This window comes from Carassius carassius, chromosome 2 (genome assembly GCF_963082965.1).
Source record: "Carassius carassius chromosome 2, fCarCar2.1, whole genome shotgun sequence".
Classification (NCBI taxonomy): Eukaryota; Metazoa; Chordata; class Actinopteri; order Cypriniformes; family Cyprinidae; genus Carassius; species Carassius carassius.
Genome location: NC_081756.1, coordinates 11,957,533 through 11,983,588, shown reverse-complemented (window position 1 = coordinate 11,983,588; position 26,056 = coordinate 11,957,533). Strand labels below are relative to the sequence as shown.

Genomic DNA, 26,056 nt, shown 5'->3' with positions numbered 1-26,056 from the left:
CACTTTGGATGGGTTAAACGCAGAGCACAAATTCCGAGTATGGGTCACCATACTTGGCTGAATGTCACTTCACTCAATGTCACTTCACTTATTATTATGGGCGTGCACTGAGGGTCAGTGTAGTTTGTTACCTTCACTGTGCTGGCTGCCTGCACTGCCTGGGCCGTAGCTGTAGTTGGAGAGCTCATGGTAGGGAGGTGGCTGGTTGGAATAGGGGTGAGGGTACTGGTACGTGAAAGAGTGGAGCAGAGGCCATGGTGTTGCTCCTGGCAATGGAAGAGGAGCCAGAGTATCCTGGTCTGAAGCACCACTGGAACCATCGTTATCGTTAAGAGAAAGGTTGGCCATGTCTGAGAGGAAGAAATATTGAGAGATTAAATAAAGTATGAATTTAGGCAAGAATAACAAGTATTTTGTTTCTTTAAAATATTATCTTTAATAAAAGCTGATTTTGCTTACAATTTTCACAGTTACTGAAGTCTCCAAATATGTAATAACACTGTTCAGAGAAGGTGATTTTGTTAACAGTGTGTCTGATGAAACCGGCCTTTAGTAGGTTACTGGCATATTTACGAGCTTCCCGTCTGTCCTGAAACCCATCAATGTGATGATACAACCACTCAACCACGTCAGAACCTGTTCACACAATCATAAAGTCAGAGGAAAAACAAACACTGGATTAGATTGAAGGTCCATTTGTCTCATAGTCACAAAGATCACTTAGGAACAGTGTGTAAATACAGTCTCGGGTAAAAGCCTCTGACCTAAGAAAGCATTAGGAATGGTGATCTTCAGCCACATTCGGTCTCTGACCTCCAGACCAGACTCAGGAGATGCCATGGCCTTAGCAACCGATGCCATGTCAGAGCGAAGAGACAGGTTAAACTCGTCAAATCCTACAAACAGGGATAGAGAGATTAAATAATGGGGCTAAGAGAGAGTGTGCTTGTAAAAGGAGAAGACAAGCACAATACTTACGTTCAGTTTCTGTGACAGATGAGCTGGAGGTGATGGTGCTGCTAGGGTAGGATGGAAACACCCCTGTGAGAGCTACTGAATGATTGACCCATGCTGCTGGATCTATGGGCTGGATTGGCTCATCTGACAGACAAGATGGGGAAGAATGTAAGATAAACGAATCTCAAATAATATATATATAATTTGAAACAAAATTCTACATTTACATTACTATTCACTAAGTTTGAGGTCAGTAGGACTTTTAAAATGTTTTTGAAAAAGGCCACTTACGCTCACTGAGGCTGCATTTATTTGACCAAAAAAAAAAAAAAAATCTGTAAAACCTGTAATACTGTGAATTTTTTCAATGGTGAAAACAGTTGCACAGCCTAAAACTGAAACTTGAATCTTCTGTAACATTATCAATGTCTTTACTATTCTTTTGACCAGTTGAATGCATCCCTGCTTAATAAAATTACTTTTAAACATTTGAGCAGTTATTTATTAGGCCTAATAAATTCCATGCAAGATTATAATTATTAATTTTAGTAAAGTTAATTAAACCAGAATTAAAATTAGACTCACTGCGTGGCAGGGTGAAATAACCTTGTGGAGAAGGGTCCCAACATTTTGCCACAGTCAGGATGATGGGTCTAAGAGAATAAAAGTGATGTTATAACATTGCAGGTTATATATTATTGTCTACTAATATATTTTTACTAATAATAACAACAACTTGCGCAGAGTGCAATACTTGGTCTTCCTGCTGCAAGTCATGTCAGAATAATTTGATTAAGAATATAAGCAATATATTTCTGAGAAAGTTTGTATTGTCCAGTGGGAAACCAGTGGGATTTTCTTTGAGCCTTGATTTCTGAGTTATAATTTCGGATATAAAAATGGATGGATGGGTAAATGGATCATCTTCTGTGGCAGCCCAGAAAATTATAAAATACACTGCTTGCTAAACCTCCAATTACACCAACCTGTATCTTTTGCTCTTCATTTTGTTGTATCAGTGTTAAAAAAAAGTACTGATTTTGTCAGAAATAGAAACATAAATTATTATGAAACTGTCCATTTTAAAAAAATGGGACGTTCCCATGAAGATTTGAAGGCAAGCTTAAAGCAATTCTCACAGACTCACCCAGGTTTATGGACGATCTCACGGAGCACTCTGACCGCATCATCATTACTCATGTTCTCAAAGTTGATGTCATTCACCTGCACAGAAACAAGACAACAATCAGTCTAACAAACATTAGAACCAGTCATTAAAACTGCATTAACCCTGCAGCAATGAAAGTACTTATTCTCTGTTTAAGGATAATTACTACTGAAATGGCCGCAATGTTTGTGTCTTGAAACTGGATGTGGCCTGAAAATTTTGTCTTAGATTTTAATGTTGAGCATTTAGGTTTGACAGGAATTAAAATAGCACTCTCACTCATCTGACAGGCCAGTCCTCCATTGAATAGGTCTCAATTTGTGACTGATTTCCCAGCACTAACCACTTCTTCCTATGAATGTGTATACACAAACACACCTGCAGCAGCATGTCTCCAGGTTCAATGCGTCCGTCTGCAGCTACAGCTCCTCCCTTCATGATGGAGCCAATATAGATGCCTCCATCACCTCTCTCATTACTCTGACCCACTATACTGATGCCCAGGAAATTATACTTCTCTGTGGGACACAACAAATAGAAAGGAGCACAATATGGATGAAATACAATTCATATTTAAAAAATAGCAGGACAAAAATGGAGGAACCGGTAAGAAATGGCTCTTACCCATATTAAGAGTGACTGTAATAATGTTTAAGGACATGGTTGAATCTGTCACACTGCTGAAAGAGGAAGCCTATAACAAAAAACAAACAAGAACTCATTAAAACTTAGTTAAATAAAACAAATTGTTCAATTGTATCAAATACATTAAGGGACAGTCATCATTTACTCCCCTTCATGATCCCCCTCCGGTATAACTTTCTTCTGTGCAATATAAAAGATGATATTTTGAAGAATGTTGGTAACCAAATCATTTCCGCTCCCTCTGACTTAAATTTTAAGCATATTATATGGAAATGCATAGGAACCAAACCTGTTTGCCTACCAGCATTCTTCAAAACATCATTTCTGTTCTGCAGAAAAAAAAAAGTTTCATACCCTCTCCAGACGTGGGCGCTGTTTCCTGCGTCTGCGATGGCGTTTCAGCAATCTAGATGCTGTGCTCTGTTCAGTGGAGCTGCTGAATCTGATCGCAAACATTTAGTCAAATAAACATTCATAATCAAGGCATAATCTGCGATATCGATTAACCTCAACTGGTTTTGCTTCAAGATAGAGATTTTATTATATAGGATATCTGATGGTAACCTAATATACAAACATACAAACCTTTTGTCTTCTTCCAATTACAGATGAATTTGCATAAAAATTTTGTTTGATTGGAAGCATAGTTTTTGAAAAAACAAAAGTCTATTGGTTTTGCTATCCTAATGATGAGCAAATATATTGTTATGTAAAATATTATTTGCATTTAGCGTTGTTTCTCATACTGCAAGCAAACCTATCCAAATAGATCAAAAACATTTTTGGATCGTGACCCAGCAGTCGAGAACCACTGAACTAAAACCAAACTAAAAGCATACAGTGATGCTGACATGCTCTTGTAAAGTTCAATCACTTGATTCAGATAACAGAAATAAAACTGGCCTGACATAAAAAAATAAATAAATTTACACAACCTAAAAACTGAGATCTGATTAAAGTGGACTTCTGCTAAGGTGAAGCGTCTCATTTTCTTGATGCTACAAAACTTTTTCCAACTCCAATCCAATCTTTAAATCAAGTGCACTTGCTCTGACCTGCTCATCGTATCATCCTCATCTGAATCACAGAAGCTCGTGGTGTCCAGTTCACTGCTCATCACTGTGGTGGCACTCTCATAGCCAGCCAGGTGTCTGTCCATACGGGACTGCCCATTCAAACGTGGTCCTGAGACTAAAAGAGAAAGAGTACAGCAAAATGAACATAGACTGCTTTGTCAACATATGAAATACTATTTACATAATTGATAAAAATGATTAGGTAATGTCAAACAAGCAACACAGGAAACAGAACAGACCAGGTTGATCCAAGCTCTCTCTGGGTCGAGGTCTCTCTCTCCTGAAAGACACGACTGACTCAGTCTCTGTCTGATCATCTAAGGAATCCAGGCTGCCTGCTGTGTTGGGACTGAGCACACACACACACACACACTTATCACATTTATCATGCTTCATTAGCATTTCTTTCTTGTTTTATACCACAAAGCAAATGTTTGACTATTTTGACTAATCTATGATACAGGCTGTCTATTTTGAAAAGCAAATAACAAAAAAGTGTGTTTCCACATCAAGTAAAGCTGTGCCTCCCAATCGACAACTTTTAATGAGAATGTGTATTTTAAGGGATGGAGAGAGAACTCCTGCAGTCACCAACCACAAAATGACATTCAATGGCACAAAACAGACATGGAGATTAACATACTGGAAGGAAGGGGGTCTGGAGTCTCCAATGCCCCCCGTCCTCTCGGGAGGAGGTGGAGGAAGGGGAGGAGGGGGGGGTGAGGGCTGAGACTGGACCTCTACTGGAGGAGCAGGGGGTTCGGCTGCAGGGGTGTCTGAGGACACCAGCTAACAGAAAGAGAGAAGATTGGTGTGAGAGTGAATATGATCCATAAAAAACAAGGAACTAAAAAGGACTATGGGAAAAGATCTAATGACGATAATAACACAAATTATTTTTTACCCAACACATACTCGTGGAGCTCATTCACAAGTGTAAAACTGATCACACAATCCTTCAGGTCAGACATATCCAGTGTCTGGGTTTTACGTAACTACAATTTAAATGAAGACCAAGTTGGAGAGGTACATAGCTGCAAGCAGACAGGAAACTCTGTTTGGGGCGATCAACCTTATGAAAAGCTTGAATGTAAGTGCCATGGAAAATTTTACTTAATGAGAAAAGTAAAAAAATCTTCACAATCTGCAATAAAACAATGTATGCTAAAGCATAAAAAAAGTCAAAGCCATGTACTTGAGATACTAAAGACATATCAGATGCATTATAAGAGGCCACATACAGTATCATTGTAAGCCCTTCTCCTTACTTCATGCTAATGGATGCTAGGTTATTGTACACAACTCCTCAAGGGACCTTGAGCTATCCTGACGGTAGTCTACTATTTCCATCCCAAAGGCTCTGGTTTCATCTAAGCCTTTTGATTTAAGCACCTGCATTTCTTTCAGGGCTTTTAGATGAGGCTGGATTTCAGTCTTCGTGTGAAGGGCCTGACACACTCTATTGGTGCTCTTTAGAGTTTCACTGTGACATATATCAAAACAGACATGTCGCTACAGGGATGATGAGTTTCAGCGAGGTTTAGTAAAATGGTGCAGTTTGCACTTAGAAAAAACCGAGAACGCCGATGACACTATTAAGCATCATATGACAGTACAGAAAAAAAAATATATATATATATAATAATAATAATAATAATAATAATAATAATATATATATATATATATATATATATATATTAGTGTTGTTACGGTACCAAAATTTCAGTATTCGGTACCGATACCAGTGAAAATCCACGGTTCTCGGTACCAATTTCAGTACCAAAGCAAAACACAAAAATATGCTAATTAAAAAAAAAACTTTTTAGCACTAAAAATAAAACCAATGCCATTCTTTATACTTATTTACAATTGTGTTACATAATGTGTCTACAAGTTATATAATTATGAAAAACAGTAAACAAGTTTCACCCAAATTTAATTTGTCTTTTAATTTATAAAATTTAAACACATTTTATTTTTGGTAAATAAAGGGGATTTGCTATTAAAATTAAAACATGGAAGAAATATTGTGATTTATTTCTTTAAAAAATAAAGTTTCATAAATTTTTTCAACAGTAGTAGCAGTATCACATACATTTTACAAAATAATAGTAATATTTCTAGCACAATGCCTTTATGTAAAAATTAACTTTTAGGCCTAATGAATGCATATTTGTCATTTTAACTGAACTTAAGACTGGTGGTGATGCTTAAGATATTTTTGGTCATTGAGGGTTTCTGTAAAAAAATAGTAATAGATCATATTAATTATTATTAAAAGATAATACTACTACTATTTCTACTATCATACTAATGTATATACAATGCACTATGAATTGATGAGCTGCTGGGTTCATGAATATTAATCACGTTGTCTGCGTTCGGTCAAACTGATTTGATGAAATAGATCAGCGCCAGCCAATGAAATTGCCATTTGTGCATTAGCTCCGCCCACTACCGGAGAAACCGGTATGTCTTCTGCTTGTTCGAAAATGAATATGAATAATTCTAAATGAACTCCATTATTTTGACAGGAGAAAACAACAAAGAATAGTTTACATATAGCTTGTCGATTCAGCGTGGTAAGACTCTCGCTCTCTCTCTCTTTGCATGCGTGAGAAACAGCGCTAACAGTAAAGGGACGGTAAGTCGTGCACCTTCACAAAGAGTTTACAGAGCATCAAATGCAGGTGCGCTGTGCGTCCATTGAGATGAACTGAAACGTTCAGATCGCTTGATGGAGAGAGAACTCTGAAGCTCAGATGCTGAAATTAATGCAAGCGTCATCCGCTTCAGTCTATGTAGTAAACAAACCCACACGTCTCTGCCATTCATTAATTCACACAGAGACGCGCAGAACACGGATTCATATTTCAAACAACTTTTGCGGCTTAACATTTACAGATACTGGTCCATATGGAGATTTGATTTGATAAATTTATGCTAACTTTGACAAATTCCATGACTGTCCATATTAAAATGTAAGTTTCATTTTCATGACTGGATTTTGAGATTCCGTCCTCGTTTTCTGCTTCGCGGAAATCATAGCGCTGAACCGGGTTTGAACGGGACCTCGGTACTACCGGTACTTAAAGAAACCTGGTACCGTCACATTTAAATTTTTTTAGTACCAACTTGGTACCGAAGTACTGGCTCTTTTGACAACACTAATATATATATATATATATATATATATATATATATATATATTTTTTTTTTTTCACGTGTTTTTAAGCCTTACTGCTTGTCGATTTAAACATTAAAGCATCCAAAAACAAGAGGCGGAAAAGCTGAACAGAGTACGTTAGCTGGTTACTCGCGCGCTGTGTTCAGTGCGCACGAGAGAGAGAGCCGTGTATCACGGACAGCGACACTGAACCGAGCTCTCTTCTGCGAAGTTCTCCTCGAAGTCCCTCCTGCACCTGAACGAACATATACAAATCGCAGTTTGAACAAACAAAAAGATGTGAAAGAGCCCAATTCAGTACTCGCTGTGTTCTGGTGTTCAGGGCTCACGCAGAGAGAGCGTCTCAAAACACTTGAACATTGAATTATCTCATTTTTGCTCGTGCCGACAAATACATACAAAATATGTCAAAATATCCACCTTAGAAATTATGCTCGAAAAAACTGTCAGTTATTTCTTAAGTAAAAGTAAACAGTTGAGGAAAAAAATGGGATGTGTATTATATTGGATGCGTTCATCGTCTCTTAAAGTGACCGCGCCTAATTTAGCTACTGGCTGGTGTAATGTTAATCCAAGAAAATGAAAATGAAAATGAAAATCACTCACTGCTCTTGTCTGAATTACTTTGTAGTTTTAACAGTCAAACCAAAAATTATTCAGACACCAGATATAATTTTTTATATATATAGCAAAACTGTAATAATGTGAGAAATGTTGAAGGTGTCTGAATAAATGTAGGTTTTATTGTATATTTCATTTTTACATTGAAGACTATCCAGTGCTATTTTACATTTAATTATTTGGTTTCTTTACCTTGACACCTACAAACTTGAAAAAAACGTAAACATTGTGTAAATAGCACAAATAAATAAAAATAAACGAACATACAAATTAAACAATTTCAAACAGGGCCCACTAGTACAATCTTCACCGGGTCCCTGCTGACCCCAGCTACGGCCCTGCTCAGGCCTGTTTCACACATACTCCGTCTGCAGTGCGTATGCAGTCCGTGTGCGTTACGTATGTGGTGCATGTGCTTTCACACAGGATGCGTTTGCAGTCCGCTACTCAGTACGTAAATGATCGCTGCACTGCTGCAGACGCAACGCTCCTGGAACGCAACTGGAATCCGTTAACATGGGTGCGTAAAAAAATATGCAATGCATACGCACTGCAGACGGAGTATGTGTGAAACAGACGTAAAGTTGTTTGCACCTTGTGCAATGTGGAATTAGTTTACAGCTTTTTCAAGCACTTTGTGATGCATTTTGGAAACAGGAGATGAGCCCCTTTTCTAATGCACCACCTAGCTTGATAAACCCCTTCTCAAAGACTTACTGTTTGTCAATTTTATTTGGGTAACACACACATTCTGAATGCCTTCGGCAGAATTCGAATGAGCCATTTTAATCTAGATTAATCTAGATTAATTTCAAGATCACAGTGAGATTAATCTAGATTTAAAAAATTAATCTATGCCCACCACTAATATATATATATATATATATATATATATATATATATATATATATATATATATATATATATATATATATATATATATATATATATATATATATACACACTTTATTAGGTACACCTGTTCAATTGCTTGGTAACACAAATTGCTAATCAGTCAATCCCATGGCAGCAACAAAATGCATTTAGGCATCTAGATGTGGTGAAGAAGACTTGCTGAAGTTCAAACCATCTCTAGGGTTTACACAGATTTGTCCAAAACAGAGAAAATATCCAGTGAGCAGCAGTTGTGTGGATGAAAATGCCTCGTTGATATCAGAGGTCAGAGGAGAAAGGGCAGACTGGTTAGAGATGATAGAAAGGCAAAAGTAGCTCAAATAACCACTCGTTACAACCAAGGTATGCAGAACACCATCTCTGAATGACAACGCGTCGAACCCTGAAGCAGATGGGCTACAGCAGCAGAAGACCACACCGGGTGCTGCTCCTGTCAGCTAAGAACAGCAAACGGAGGATACAATTCACACAGGCTCACCAAAATTAGACAATAGAAGACTGGAAAAACATTGCCTTGCCTCATGAGTCTCGATTTCTGCTGCAACATTCAGATGGTGGGGGATATTTTCTTGGCACACTTTGGGCCCCTTAGTGTCAATTGAACATTGTTTAAACGCCACAGTCTACCTAAGCATTGTTTCTGACCATGTCCTTCCCTTTATGACTACAGTGTATCCATCTTCTGATGACTACTTCCAGCAGGATAATGCACCATGTCACAAAGCTAAAAATAATCTCAGACTGGTTTAATGAACATGACAATGAGTTCACTTTACTCAAGTAGCCTCCACGGTCACCAGATCTCAATCCAATAGAGCAGATTTAAGAAGTGGTGAAGTCAGTTCTGATATATATATATATATAAAGAACTACTGCTGACTGACAGAGAGAACTGGAACAGGAACAGTTCTTACCCAGGAGACAACTCTTCCATTGAAGCACGGCAGCTTGGCACTGTCATCCGAGATCTCCTCCTTCACCACCCTGAGCAGACACAATACCGAAGAGAGACAGCATTAAAATTAAGGAACACACATTTTGACAGATTTATGTAGGCTATTTATACATAAATGCATGCATCTAGGCTAGTTTGACTTTACTTATGGTATGTATATCCTAGATTTTTACAATATATTAAGAAAATATGAGTGCTATCATAGCCCTCCTCTGAGAAAACCTAGCGATACGTTTTTTCAATCTCATCTGAAATGATCAGTGTTGGGGGCAATGCATTACAAGTAACATGCATTACCTAATCAGATTACTTTTTGATCTAACAAGTAATTAACCACAAGTAATGTGCATTACCTAATCAGATTACTTTTTGATGTAACAAGTAAAGAAACGCATTACAAGTAACATGCATTACGTAATCAGATTACTTTTTGATGTTGTGAGTAAACAAACGCATTACAATAACGCACATTACATAATCAGATTACTTTTTGATGTTATGAGAAAGAAAATGCATTACAAGTAACATGCATTATGTAATCAGATTTCTTTTTGATGTTATGAGTAAAGAAACGCATTAAAAGTAACATGCATTACGTAATCAGATTACTTTTTGATCTAACAAGTAAAGTAATGCATTACAAGTGTCATACATTATGTAAGCACATGACTTTTTTCGATGTCAATGAAAATTACATTCTAATAATACAAATACAAATATTTATTTACAGTAGAAAAAGTCAATGCATATTAAGTTTTTAAGTTTTCAATTTCAAAAACAATATTCACATTATAATTATGAATTGTAGCTGAAATATAGCCATTGCATGCATGACGTCCACTACAGTGGACATGTGATTAATCAGAGTTTTCTCTCAATCTAAAATCAAAACTTGGAAAATTTTACTGTTATATGACTCATTAGATATTGCTTTATGCTGCAATATTTTTTTACCTGCAAGAGTCTCCTAGGATAGAAGGAATGGGTGGATATTCTGGAGCAACTTTGCATGTCTGACTGACCCTTGGCCATCTTGGTTTGGAGGGGGAAAAAATTTAAACACAAAGGCTTGCCACTTGGTTGCAATTTATAGGATGATTCACCAGGGTCCAATGAAGAGGCTGATGTGCAACTTTGCCATAAAAACCCGTGCAAATTCAAGAAAATGCTTTTTTTAATAGCTGTCCACTGTAGTGACCACTATGCGTGAAAGGGTTGTTAATATCCCAATTTTATATTATATTCTGTTCCCAGTCTCTGGTCCCTTCTAAAAAATTTGACTATGGAAATATTAGTACATTTGAAGCCCAATGGCTCTGCAATAACCAAAAAAATTCCCTGTTGACTAATTGGGCAAGTTTTTTATTAACTTGCCAAGCCAAAAATTATTACTGGCTGGACCACAAAAGACTGCATTTCTTCTTGAAATATTTATATTACAAAAAGAAAATAAGGAAGTTCATAAACACACAAACAAAAAATATATGCTGCTATTCTTAAGTTTAAGGTCAATATAATGTTTTTATAAATGATTTATTTTATTCAACAAAGACACATTTAATTGATCAAAAGTGACAGTACAGACATTTATAATATTATCAAATTTATAATATTACAAAACATTTTTATTCCAAATATAAATGCGATTTTTTTTTAACTTTTTATTTATCAAAATATTCTGGGGAAAAAAACAATATGTTGCAGTTTCCATTAAATATTAATAAGCAGCACAACTGTTTTCAATATTAATCAGAAGAAATGTTGAGCACCAAATCAGCGTATTAGAGTATTTACTTAAGGATTAGGGATGGGATGGTATGAAAATTTAATATCACGATTATAGTGACTAAAATTATCACGATTATCAATATTATCACGGTTTTGTTGAAACGAGATGAAAGTGTTCAAAAATAGTTGATGCTCACACTGAAAACATTTCAGCAAGTTTTATATTTAATAATCAACAAACAACTAATAAAACAAGCAACTCTATGCACTTAATTTAAAGAAAGATTAAATTCTGTGGCATTTCCTTCCTTACAATGAAAAGTGTAAAAGCATAGAAAAGTCACTGACTTTCGCCATTCCTTCTCGAAAAAAAACCCCCAAAAAACATTATGCGCTGCGTTTGCGTCAGACTGTTGCTGGCTGGACATGATTTAATAGCGAGTTATTAAAACCGCGATAATCAAACACGGTTTTAATGATAATTCATTTTTAAACGATATTACTAACCTTCAGCACATTTTATCACGGTTATCGATAAAACCGGTTATCGTCCCATCCCTATTAAGGATCATGAGACACTGAAGACTGCTGAACATTAATTACATACATTAAAATAGAAAACAGTTACTTTAAACTGTAATAATATTTAATGATTAGGGGCTCCGATTGATCGGCTACCGATCACTATAGTCCGATAATCCCTTTGGGATGTTTGATAGGCGGTCTCTATGGAGGCCGATCTCAAGCTAATGATAAGCCTGCTGTCAGATGTTTGGTTCTCATGACGGTTACGGTGCATTTCCACTACAGCGTCAAATCTACGCTCAGTGCCGCTGGCAACGCTACAATGCCACTGCTTTGGGGTGTGTCAAATTAAGAGCAGAGCACGCCTCTGAAAAACACCCTCTTTCCGTTTCATCTCCCTTTCACAGTGATTGGTTGTCGCCCAGCGTTTTTAGACCGACATTTGCATAAAGTCAAGGAATGCCCAATCTTTTTGACGCTCTCAGCACTTTTTCTGCGCCACTTTCAATCCCATACAGCGTGAGCATTTCAGCTCAACTTCCATAGGAATGAATTGAAAATGTTCACTCTGCTGCGCTCACTACGTGCCAGTGGAAAAGCACTATGAAGGCTGATTTATACTCGACACATCCACAAGTTCGCACGGTAAATATGACATCTTCTCTGCATCCAAAGATGCACGAGTTCAGGGCGATTTTAGCCAAACATGCACGTATGTGTCGGCATTTGTGTGAAAAAGGAAAGCAGTTTGGTGTGAAGTTCAAACTCCATCAGGTGCTTTTTGACAATTTGATTAAAAACAATGCACAGTTGTTTGCATAGTTTGTCCAAGACTTTTTATTTGAAGTACGTTTTATTTTTATTGTATAAAAATTGAATTAAAACTCATTTAGGATACTATTTGTACACTTATTTGCTTAAAGTTGTCTTGTGTTTGATGCGAAAAAGCCAATAGTTTAAGATTGTTTAAAAGGGGTCATATGAGATAGCACACGTACGTCTGGAAGATGTCTGTTAAAGGTCTCTTGAACTGGAAAGCATTTGCGGTCTACAAACGTCTGACAGACGTATGCAAAACTGACATCTGAAAGACATTCCAAATCATAAACATCTTATAGACATCTAATAGACAACTATTTGACATCTAAAAGGAAACGTCCTGTAGACGTATTGCAGATGAGCAAACACTCTAAAAAATACGTCTTGCAGCTGTAAATGCACACGTCAAATAGACGTCTCCAAGATGTACTTGTGCTATCAGGGAAGAACATTGGTGTAATGAAATGTGTTTATGCGGTTTAAGGTAAAAAAAAAAACAACAACATTATTTTCCAAGTAAAGTACATTATTGTTGCTCCTCTATGCCCTGCCTTTCTGAAACGTGTTGATTTTTACAAAGTTCATCGTTCTGAAAAGCAAGGTGTGCTCTGATTGGCCAGCTATACAGTGCATTGTGATTGGCTGAATACCTCAAGCATGTGACGGAAATGTTACGCCCCTTACCATACTGTGCTGCCGTCTCTGGCAATGCAAGACAAAACCAATAAAACTCATTACAAACGAGGCATTTGTTGCATCCAGTGGAGACATAATTACTGATTATAATGACTTATACTGTGTTTTTTAATGCGTTGCGTATCGCGCTGTACAAACATAAAACCATGTCTGCATTTGTGATCTGAGAAATGACAAACAAAAAGCACTACTCCACACTGCTCAAAACTTGCGTTTAAATCATCAGTGGCAAATTCTTTAAATATAAAAAACGTACTTACAGGCTGTGATTCAGAAGCACCAGACTGTCCTTGCAAAGTCGTAACTGTCCCACTTTATAGAAACAGCCTTTGTGTGTGTACAAGGCATTGTAGGCTACTCAATGCACAGTCCTCAATAAAATATGCAGCATACATCTGAATATTTGGGTTAAACTAATCTAGAACAGTGTTGTAAATGTACGCAGAGGCTCTCTGCAGACAACTGTGTGCCTCTCATTTTTTGTCCGCGTGATCAGCAGGCTACAAAAGGACCACTGAGCATGCGCAGGTTGTGTGAAGAAGTCCGTCGCTACCCACACTTCTAAAATCCACACACATAATGCCAGGTTTACATTACTATGTCCAGGCTCATGTTAATGAATTAAAGTATTCACACTGCACACAGTTTAGGTCCGGCAGTGCATTGCAGGAGCAGTGCGGTGCAGCAATCATTTCTACAAGTGCATTTTTGCTGCACTGCAAGTGAAGAAATAAAGTAACAGCGCATTGTTTGTGGTAAATATGAACATGGATTGACACAAAAACATTTTAATTACACCAAAAATACATATAATTCAAGTCTACTGTGCTTCACAGTCAACACATAAAACTTTGACTAAGTTTAAAGTTCTTTTAGATAAACAAGGGAATAATAGATGGCACTCGTGGAGGTAGTAAAACAAAGTTCTTTATGAACGCAGGGTTGCTTGTAATAAAGATTTAAATGCAAAAGAAAAGGCAGCAGAGCCTTTTCTTTTTTTAGAAATCACAAATATTTTAGAATATTTGTGATAATGTAAGAAAATAAGTTTAAATGTTTTGCCACTTGCTTGAGCAACTTCATATATCAATCTAAAAGTAAATGCAAAAGTAAAATAAAAAACATTGAATAATATGTTTCTTATATTTATTGCATTTAAACATGTCTATGAAAGATTATCAGAATTGTAGAATGACAGCATTTTGTTTTTATTTTTATTTTCATTTTTATTTGCCTGACATTCAAACAAAGCTCAATAGTCGTTTGTTAACCAGTAAAGATTTTATACAGGGCTTTAGCTTTATATGCACAAATAGCAGCGTAAAAAAAGACCATGAGGATTCAATTGTTGCATCATGCACCTACAGCGCTTCTGTGAAAGGAGAAAAACAGAAATTAAGTTTATAAAAGAAATTTAAGAAAAGGATCACACAAAATATATAATGGGCTATAATATAATTAGGCTAACAGATTAACAAAAGGACAAAAAAACAACAGTGCAACAAGTATAGGCTACGCTCGTTTTTGTGACACTCTTAATGCATGTTATTTCCTTTCTTTATATCTTTATCTGATCTGCCTCACGTACACACAAACAACAAGTTCTACCATTGCCTGACATTTCAGCCATTCATCATCATTTTTGGGCATTTGAAGGATTTAACACGGATATTAGAACTAGAGTGCAGTACAAAGCCATGTTTAGGCTACATAATGAATAATAGTTATGCAAACAAATGTTATAAATGTGGTAAAAATGGAAACATTTGAATTCTTGTGGTATGAGACATATCACGTGAGATATGCGAGATGTGAGCCCAATGCCATTTCAGCTTTGCTTGATATTTGTATGCAGTTTATAATGAATGCCACTATAGCCTACTTTGTGTTGTATTTAGAGCTGAAACAACGAATCGATTTAATCGATTAAAATCGATTATTAAAATAGTTGTCAACTAATTTAGTCATCAATTCTTTGCTAAATAACTTTTATTTGCCGTAAGCGGCTCATTTCCTGCATATTTCAAATCTGCGGTGACCAAAGTGTGGCAGTAATGAGCCACCGGAGGTTTTACTCAGCCAGTACAGCAGGAGAAGTAGCGAATAGCCAATAGCTGGCCTCGTTTTATGTCACGTGCTTCCTGAACAGCGTCTCTGCAGCATTCAGCGTGATGTGGGAGTACTTTACTTTGAGCCTTCAAAAAAGAAGAGTTAACCTGTAAACTCTGCACTACTGAACTGTTTAAGGGGACGTTCACATATCGCGTCTTTTGCGCGCTCAAGTTCGTTATTTCCAACACCGCACCGCATCGAGTTAAAACATTTCAACTTTTCAGAATGCTGCAAGCGCACCGCGGGTCATGTGACAAGAACTAACCAATCAGCTTCATCCTTTCCCGTAACAACCTTAAAAGCTCAGTCAAGATGAAAGGAACAGCTGATCATAGTTGTATATAGATTTCCATTTTGAAATAAATTTAGTAGCAGAGCTACTGCAAGCGATTTTTTGAGCTGCAAATCCATTTATCCTTTGCTGAAATTTCAGCTAGCGTTTTCCACGCGTTTGTAGGCACGATATGTGAACGGCCCCTAAGACTTTTATTTGTGCAGATTCTCCAGTACAATGTTGTTTGCAAATGTTTAGTCGTAAAAGCTGATAACATTGCTTTTTAACAGTTAACATTTAAAGCTTTACAAACATGTTCTGTGATCAGTTTGTCGTTTACCAGTTCAAAATTCAGTCGTGCAGCCTAATTATGACTGAATGAGAGAGGTAAATGTTTAAAGATATTTGAAATGCACTTTTTTTCTAAGTATTCACTGCTCTTTTTCACACAGCAGGTTTTTTGTGTGTGTCCAATTTTTTTTTTCTGGACAACCTTCTGATGGATTTTACTTTAAATTGTGAGTTCCATTCAGGTTTCATGCCATTGGCACTTTTTTCGAAGGATTGTTTACAATTTCACAGCTAAAGCTATAAAGCTGTTTCCCAGTAAATAATAAAATACAATGCACTGCAATTTTATTCTGTTTTATCCTTATTCTTCGTGAAAATATGTTCTGAAAGATTCCTTAATAAGCTTTGTTCGGGATGTTAAACTACTTTAGGAGCTCTAAGGACTGCCATGGTGAAAACATTATTTGAAATCTTGTGAAATTTGCTAGAGTATGGGTCAGTGTTCTGATTGCAGAAGAGTTCGACAAAGGATTACTAACACAATAAAACAACTCCAGGTATATTTTTGATGAGGATATGACAGTGCAAAATAGTTAAAATCTCTTAAAAATCTATGCTGAAGGATAAAGACCATTTATTAATAATTTACTTGGGGAAAAAATGGAAAAAACTAAAATATAAGTACATAAACCGATTAATCGTAAAATAATCGCCAGATTAATCGATTATCAAAATAATCGTTAGTTGCAGCCCTAGTTGTATTTTATAGTTTAATATACAATTTTATAACTACTTATTTTTCATTCTTCGTTCTGTTCTGAATACCATTAAATAAAAAAATTTTGTTGTAGAGTGAGGGTAACTAAATAAGCTGTTTAAAATTTACCAGTATTTAAATTATAGGCTAGGTCTACGTATAAATTACATAAATTAATGTAGCATAAATGTTTGCAATTACAAGGTTAATGGGTGTTTTTGGATCAATTTCTCTTTCATGAGATTACTTCCTCTTTTTGGCCGTGTTTGGTTACTCTCTGTCGTAAACTCTAGGATGAGGTTTCTAAGGCCCTGTCCCAAATGGAACACTTCATGTGCACTTACGGTCTTACGGACTTGCAATGGCTGCCGCGTGCGCATGTCCGTTAAGTCAACGAGACCGTAGGGTGCCCTGCTTGTCACTTTAGCATTCAGAAGCGTGCTTGCGCGTGCTCCCTTTGCGACCGTTATGCACCCCCGATCCTCACTTCCATCAAGCCCACACTGGGGCAATATCCACAGCAGACTTCTACCCAACAGTCAAAGTGGCATTGCATCATGCAAGTGAGGACTCAGAGGAAGACCGCAAGGAATTAGAGTGCCATTTGGGACAGGGTCTAATTTTTAGGGACGTGATATTCAAATGATGATTGTTTTCTGCTGCCACATTTATCAACGTGTGATCTAGGCCTGGGACGGTTACCGCATTACCGCAATACCGCGGTCACGTGACGCCTACCGCGGGTCTAAACCTGTAACCGTCATCACCGCACAAAAAAAAAAAAAAAACCTTGGCCTGCACATCTGAATACCTTCGGCAGAAGTCAAATGAGCCATTTTAATCTAGATTAATTCCAAGATTACAGTGAGATTAATCTAGATTAAAAATGTATCTATGCACCTCTAATAGGCTAATAGCATTCCATTTGTATTGACTATTAGGCCTAGAGTACCTGTGTAATGTCTTGTAGCCTATATATTGAATTTCATTTAATTTTACTAAAGCATAAAATACAGGCGGATGACTCATGAGAAAGCCAAAAAAGCAGGACCTCAGTTTTTAATTGCACGTGCTTATTCTGCTTAACACAATTCTCTCACGTGGTTGCGCAGCCGACAATTGAGCATTTAAGCTACTATTCCATCGAAACATGGCAGAGAGGGCTAACTTGGTGGCAAAGCCAAATGTCACGTCACCAATATGGGCACATTTTGGCTTTGAACCTGATGAAAAAGGACTTCCAGGCAATTTTAATGAGCCCATTTGTAGAATTTGCTACAAAAAGATTCCGGTATCACGTTCAAATACGTCCAACCTGAGGACGCCTCTTCGAATCCATCATCCGGCAACATTTGCTGCCCTTGAGAGCACCACAAGTGCTTCGTCTGAAGATCGGCCCACAACCTCAGGCCAGGGACGACAGCTGTGCATCGCAGACTCGTTTGCTAAAGGGACTAAGTACCAACGCGACAGCCATCAGTGGCGAACCCTGACGGATAGTGTGACTCGTCTCCTAGTGGAGGAAAAGTTGCCATTTAACTTAGTCGAGAAGCCAGCCTTTAAGGCGATGCTACAGGCCTTCGACAAACAATATGTCCCCCCTGACAGAAAATACTTTTCAAAAAAGGCAGTACCAGAGAAGTATATGAAAATGAAGGACAGTTTGGCACGCGAGTTAAAGGACGCTGACCATTTTTCTATCACAACAGATATGTGGTCAAGCGTTAATATGATGCCCTATATGAGCGTGACAATTCATTACCTGAACACCAACTGGGAGCTGAAGTCAAGGTGTTTGGAGACATCCTTTATGCCAGAAAGTCACACTAGTGATAACCTCTCCGAGGCTCTGTGATCGGCTCTTGAAGAATGGTCTCTGGATGAGAAGAGGTTGGCTTGTGTCACTAGTGATAACGGAGCAAACATTGTGGCTGCGGTGAGAAAACTTGGATGGGGATGGCTACCATGCTTCGGCCACAACCTCCATTTAGCCGTCACTAACTCCATGAATGCAGAAAAAGAACGCACTGCCCGGGCCATGGGTTTGTGTCGAACGCTTGTGAACGCTTTCTCCCATAGCTGGCAAAAGAAACAACGGCTTCAGAAAGAACAAACTGAGCTGGGCCTGCCTCAGCACTCCTTAGTACTGGTAAGTTTGAACTCTCTTCCAACTCTGTTTTTGGAAAGATTAACTACAAATAGGCTAGGCCTGCGAGATTTAATTCAATATAATCAATAAATAATTATTGTAGGCAATTAAACATTTAAGTATGTGATTCTAAAATTCCATTTTCATTAAAGGGCCATCGAAAAAGATATCCAGGCTTACAAAGACGGCAGTGTGTGACACTTTGTTAAATTAAATAGCATTCGTTAAATTATAGCCTTGTACCACACTGAGACCAAAGCGCACACGAGACATAGGCCTATAAATTAATATAAATATGTAAAAATCTATAATATGTATAAATATTATTTATATTATATATTTTTACATATTTATATTAACTTGGCCTAGATCTCATGTGAACTATGGTCTCAGTGTGGTACAAGGCTATAATTTAACGAATGCTATTTAATTTAACAAAGTGTCGCTGCTCACAATACAGCCATTGTTTTTTTTTTACTTATAAATATTTATATTTATCTTATTTATAAATATTATTTATATTTATCTTATTTATAAGTAAAAAACAACCACAATATTGTTAGCAGCAACACTTTGTTAAATTAAATAGCATTCGTTAAATTATAGCCTTGAACCACACTGAGACCAAAGCGCACACGAGATATAGGCTAAATAAATATAAATATGTAAAAATATATAATATAAATAATATTTATATATATTATAGATTTTTAAATATTTATATTAATTTAGCCTATATGTCTACATATTTATATTACTCTATATGCCTTCGTTAAATAGCCTTCATTAACCACTGAGACAAAAAAGCGCACACGTAATATCTATATAAATATTAATATAGCTAAACATGTACAAATATGTAATATAAAATATAAATCATATTAAATATAATTCATATATTATATAATATAAGTAATATAAAAATATGTAAATTTAAATAATGTTAAAGCAAAGTCTATCCTAAATGTGTTTAATTTGTTCACAGGATTGCCCCACCAGGTGGGGAACAAAGCAAAAAATGATTGCGCGCATTCTTGAACAAGGCCCTGCCATTCGGAGGGTTTTGGATGACCGGCGCACACAACACCTAATTCCGACGTGGCAGGACATGGAGGTCATGGAATCGGTGAATGCAGCCCTGAAAAATGTTGCCGATTTCACGGATGCACTGTCTTCTGAGCGAGCAGTGACTGCATCCTCTTTGAAACCGGTGCTGCAGCTAGTCACCGAGGATCTGCTGCTCCCCGCTGAGGAGGACACCCAATTGACGCGCAATCTGAAAGAAAAAATGTCTGCCGTTTTGATGGAAAAATACAGTGCACCCTCAACTCAACAGCTATTGGCAAAAACCGCGTTTGTCGACCCTAGGTATAAGGGCATTGACATTTCTGACGAGGTGAAGGATGAGCTCATGGAGGAGATGATGAATGTCCCCGAAGAGCAGCGTGATGACGGTGATGGAAAGGGAGCAAGTGCACCCAACCCTCCCAAAAAACCGAATCTGGCTGACTTACTTGGGAAAAAAAAAGAAAAAACATCTACTCCGACCCCCAAGAGAATTCGTGTAGACACAGAGATCAGAAGGTATTTGCAGGAGGAAGCCCTGGATTCCCACGCAGACCCTCTTGTCTGGTGGCGGGACAATAGTGTCCGATTCCCTCTGCTTTCCAAAGTAGCCCGAAAATATATGACCATTTGCGCTACAAGCATTCCCTCAGAACGTGTGTTCAGTGCTGCAGCTAACGTCGTTACGTCTTTCAGGGCCTCCCTTAAACCTGACAAAGTGAACATGCTAGTTTTTCTAGCAAAAAATATGAAGGCTGGGATGTAAACCATAGCGTATGTTCCGTTTTGCCAGCACTTTTTTTTCAGACATAATTTCTGTTCTAAATGTTCTTATTCTAAATGTGAAATAATAAATGTTAAATAAATGTGTTCCTTATGCTCAATCGCCTTAGCCTCTGTGTGCGCAAAAGTCGTTATAGTTTAAGAGATTGTAGCCTAATCTGAAGGTAAAAATATGGAAAATAAACATGCAAATTAATATCTATTACTGATCAATACGATAAATAAAAATGTGTTTGTTTGTCTTTATGATGCTCTATCTTAAGATCTCTGCTGTGAATTGCGATCAGATCTGATATCGCCCCCAACAAATATGAAGGCTAGGGTAACCTCGCCTATTATTTCGTTTTGCAGAATTTTTATTTCAGACATCATTCCATTTCTGTTCTAAATGTTCATGTTCTAAATGTAAAAAAAAAAGTGAAATAAACCTGTTCCTTATATTCGTTTGCCTCCCGTGTGTGTGCGAAAGTGAAAGTACATCTATCACGAGGGGGGGGGGGGGGGGGGGGCGGGGGTTGGGGTGTTTGCGGGTTGCGGTTTACCGCAATACCGCGGGAATTTATTGCTTTTCAACCTCGGTAAGAAAAATTCAATACCGTCCCAGGCCTAGTGTGATCATTCGTACGATGAGATTGGCGACATACAAATGTTTCATTAATCACACGTGAACTCTGTCGTAAGTTGATTTGTGCACACGGACCTGCGCTCTTTTCTATTTTAGATTGATAAACGAGGACCATGGAGTGCATACGCACTACAAATGGAGTATGAGGCCACCTCACATACAGCTCACTAAATCAGGCTTGTGCTGTTTGTAAGCTATTGGGCAAATGATCGGTGACAGGCCTCAAAATTCCTGATTGGCACACCTCTATTCACGATATTAAAGTTTTTACTGATTAATGCAGTCTTGGTGAGAATAACAGACTTATTTCTTACAAAAAAAAACACTGACTCCAAACTTTTGAATGGTAATGTACATGAACTCTTACTGATGCTGCCAAGGCTCAACAAGACAGATGACTATTTTAGTCAACTAGATAACTATCTTTTTGACAATTCAGCAGACCTCTCATTGCCATAAAATATAGAATACAGCACTGGAAAACAAATGTTTCATTTGGCAAGGCATAACATTGGATGTACAATTTATTTTGTATGTATTTTTAGTAGCAATGCAGCACTGGCAGCACATTAAGTCAAAGTATAATCAGAGTTAGGCATTTGAATATGTATCAGCAATATAACAGCGATACGTTTTCTAATCTCAGTCTTCTCTCCATAAACCATTGTATTTCTTATCTGCAACCAAACAAACAATTGACTATGATGCAACTCCACAACAATTTCATAAAGCACTTCCTGAAAGCAAAGCTCTCCTGCACTTTAACGCTTGTGAAACAATCCCACCCCCAAACCCTCTAATTACGCTAATTAAGCCCAAGATCTGTACTTGAAAAACAACTCTTGACCTCTAACACAGCCCACACAAACTGATTTTAACAAAAGTTCTTACAAAAGAATGAGTTCTGGACTTATTAAGACCCTGTTACAATTTGGCCCAGCAGCCATTTGGATATTTATTTTCATCTGGACTATTTGCACTTAACACAGTCTGAGAAGCAACGTAACAGGAATAAAACTGCACATAAATCTAGGCCTGTATTCTTAAAGATTCTAAAATTCCTAGCTTAAAAATCTTTAAAAAGTCTTAGCTTAAAAGCGATTCAGGACCAATCCGAGAGCAGTGAGGAAGCGGGGCTGACCCAGTTGCTAGCTTTGACACAGTCTTATGAAAACTGTGATTGGTTGGTTGTCCAAGAAGGAAATAAAAAGAGCGCTTTTAAGAGAAGGGTCTATTATAATCCTTCACTTTGAAATTTTTACCATGCTGTCATACTTAATGTATTTGATAAGAAATTAACAGCTACACAATAAGGTTCTGAAAGTGCTGTAATTATTTGTGTTATCACTTTGCTTACAGAATGTTGTGACAGACCCAAATCATCACTGCTGCACATGTTGCCAAATATTTTAATGTAGTTAATGTAGTAATTACTTCCATTTCTGGTGCTATGGCATTTTTGTGCAGTGTCAGAGAAGTTAGCATGGCTCTAATAAGATCAACACAAACATATAATCCCTGCAGGATCTAATGTGTAGCATTTTATTAACTCACTGTCTTGCATTGTGCAACACATTTCTTCTCCCTCTTTATGTTTTATCCATTTCTCCACTGCTAAAGAAACTCTTAAGCCTCTTAAAAGTCCTCATCTGTACTCTTAACGACTTTGAATTACTTTTTTTCTTTACTAGGATCTTTTCTTTAATTTTAAGAGGAAACACCCACATTTCTTAGAATTTTGTTACTAGGAACAACTCTTAGCACTAAGATTTTTCATGAATACGGCCCTGGTCTGTACCCTTAAGAGAATATTTAAAAAAAAACAGCAGAGAGAATGTAGAGGAGGCCTGGAGAAACCAAGGGGTCCCCTTCTTCTCTCTCTCACTCACTCACTCGTTTTCTGCTGCTTCTATCCCAGACACTAAGCAAATGGTCCGTCACCAGCCTCCAACCATATCCCTCCCCAAACATGGAACAACCCCAGCCACTGCCACACACAGTCAGACTGACAGCTGGCTCAACACACTGCAAATCAGCACTGCAGCATCACAGCGCCGCCTGCTTCCCTGCCCCACTCCACTACCGTATCAGCTTACATCCGCGTCCGACGCCATTCAACAATAAACACACACATCCACCCTTTTCCACAATAACAAAAACGAGACATTCTCAGTCTTTCTTCCAAAACAGGAAAGAAGAAACGATCAAGTCTGCAGATTTCAATTTCACGGTAAAATCCAGAGTAATCAGATCCCAGTAATGTAGTTACATCAATTCAGAAGTATTTTACTAGAATAAGACACAGCTGGCTGACATTTTGACTGCAGGGTTAAAAAATTGCTAATTTGCAAATCCCTTTACCTGTAAAACCATGTTAGCTCCACTCTTATGATGAAAATTTGTTATTGTTAATGAGAAAGGCAGAACAGACCTGCTCTTGTTTTATGGTCTAAGTAAATATTATGAAAGCCATTTCTGCCACAACATAAAATGATTAAAAAGGTAATTGTGACATTTTATATCACAGTTTGGAGAACTACAAGATGTAAAATCAGAATTCTGAGGGGAAAAAAAGGCTGGATTGCAAGATATATAATCATAGATGTGAGATAAAAACTCATGCATGCAGTATAAAAAAAAATACAACAGATTAATGTTCTAAAACATTTGTTTTAGTGACTCTATATTTACAGTGCTTCAGGTGAATGTCTTTGATTCATATCAAAATGAACCTAAGTGTAAGTTGTCCAATTTATGGAGCATTTACAGTCAGGTGATAACATCCTAATTTGCTAAGATTACAGACATTCCGGTAGCATCTGGAGAATGCATTACTGACAAGTACGTATCTTAGATTTATTAGCTGGTATTCTGTCCATGGCAGGACGATTCAGGACAAATATGTGGTTAAAGACAAAGAACTCTACTCTTTATAATAATAAAAAAAGACACCCAAGACCCAAAAACCTGGCCTGTAACCAAACAAGTGAGGTAAAGGATGATAATTTAACTTCACAAGAAATATAATGTGTAGAAGACAGATTAGCTACAAATTACAAACTACCAAACGTTTAGGGTCAGTAAGATCTTTTAATGTTTTTAAGAGGTCTCACCGAGATTGCTCTTATTTGATCAAAATACACTAAAAACAGTAATATTGTGAAAATTATTACAATTTAAAATGTTTATATATTTTGAAATCTAATTTATTCCTGTGATGGCAAATTTTCCATAGCCATTCCTCCAGTCTATCTTTGTCACATGATCCTTCAGAAATTATGCTAATATGCTGATTTGGTGCTTATTATCAGTGTTGAAAACAGTTATGCTGCTTCATGTTTTTGTAGAAACTGTAAGTAAGACTTACTTAATTATAATTAATAAATTAATATTAAGTTCAGAAATACAACATTTATATAAAATCTTTTGTAATACTTTAAAATACTTTTTGAGGTAACTTGTCATTTTCGATCAATTTAATGTGTCCTTGACGAATACCAGTATTGATTTTTTTTTTTAATCGTACTGACCCCAAACTTTAAATGCATATTAAAAACTATTTAAGAAATTACACATCTTAGATCATAATTCCTACATCAGCCTTAAAAGAATATGACTAGGGCATATTTCATATCAAACAGTTGCTCAAGGGTACACAAACAGTTTCATTCAACACAACTAATTTATGGACAAGGTATTTTTCATTTAGCCTAAACCTGCAAAGCCTCACTGCAAACTCTGATTAACTCTGTCGAGAAGTGCCTTGATACAACTAGACCACCCAGACCAGTGTCCTTCTCGTGTAAAACCCTTATCTAACCCTCACAACAACATCAGACACAAAATAAACACAGATGTATTTCTTACACATAAAGCATTCCTTTGTTATGGCGATTCGTGCACATATTTCCCGCATTCACTCACCCGAAGTCCTGGTCCATAGACTTGAAGAAGAATTTGTAGTTCGGCTTATTCAAGACCTGTTTAAAATCCAGCAGAGTGATTTTTTCAGCCGCTATGGGAATCTTCACCAAGTACGGCGTCTCCTCTTCGTCAATGTGATAAATTATTTTAGTCTCCGCCATGTCTCCCAACTCAAGACAACTTTCCCGTTGTTCTACGAAAGTATGGAAGAGGCAGCAGCTATGCTGCTAATGTTAGCCAGCGCTCCGGAGAGAAGGGGGTTGAGAAAACTCCTCTACCACAATACTACTATCCAATAACACTGCCCTGACGAGCGCATCCAGTATAAACAAAGAAAACAGCGCTATTGTGCCTAACTTTTGGTGTCTTGAACTCCCAAAAGTGTCATGATTTCTGTTAAAATGTTGAAAACACACCTACCACCAGCTACACTGTAACAACATTTCCCTCGTACAAAAACACATGGGGGATTTGAAATACTTCTCGGCTCGGGCCATAGAGGCGTGTGACGAAAGAGAGGCGCCCAGGCCTTCCCACTGATCCCTTGTACTGGGGCATGTCCATATAAGTGGTGCTATTGTGGAACTAGGGGGGATTTTGATTCATCCCAGTGAATCGAATCTTTTAAATCAGTTCCCTAGTAACAGATTTGTTTACAAACCATTTCTGCAAGTTACGCCAGTAGGTGGCGACTGTTTGTGTTGTGACTTATTTATAAGTATACTATATACTTATAAGTGAATCACTCATTCAGCTATTTCACCAAATCTACAAATTCAATCAG

At 37.3% G+C, this 26,056-nt stretch overlaps 1 protein-coding gene across 1 annotated transcript in view; it reads right to left on the bottom strand.

The window, feature by feature from the left end:
- The window catches only part of LOC132102985 (segment polarity protein dishevelled homolog DVL-2-like), a 28,029-nt gene extending 2,202 nt beyond the window's left edge, over positions 1-25,827 (bottom strand). Inside the window, exons 1-14 of the mRNA XM_059507763.1 lie at positions 25,273-25,827; positions 9,484-9,553; positions 4,490-4,635; positions 4,086-4,195; positions 3,826-3,961; positions 3,125-3,212; positions 2,750-2,819; positions 2,504-2,643; positions 2,105-2,181; positions 1,543-1,610; positions 979-1,101; positions 765-896; positions 460-636; positions 132-350 (exon numbers count right to left, since the gene is read on the bottom strand). Coding sequence (XP_059363746.1) covers positions 132-350; positions 460-636; positions 765-896; positions 979-1,101; positions 1,543-1,610; positions 2,105-2,181; positions 2,504-2,643; positions 2,750-2,819; positions 3,125-3,212; positions 3,826-3,961; positions 4,086-4,195; positions 4,490-4,635; positions 9,484-9,553; positions 25,273-25,433 — 1,717 coding nt within the window. The 5' untranslated portion in view covers positions 25,434-25,827. The remainder of the gene's footprint in view (positions 1-131; positions 351-459; positions 637-764; positions 897-978; positions 1,102-1,542; positions 1,611-2,104; positions 2,182-2,503; positions 2,644-2,749; positions 2,820-3,124; positions 3,213-3,825; positions 3,962-4,085; positions 4,196-4,489; positions 4,636-9,483; positions 9,554-25,272) is intronic.
- Positions 25,828-26,056: the final 229 nt, after the last annotated feature.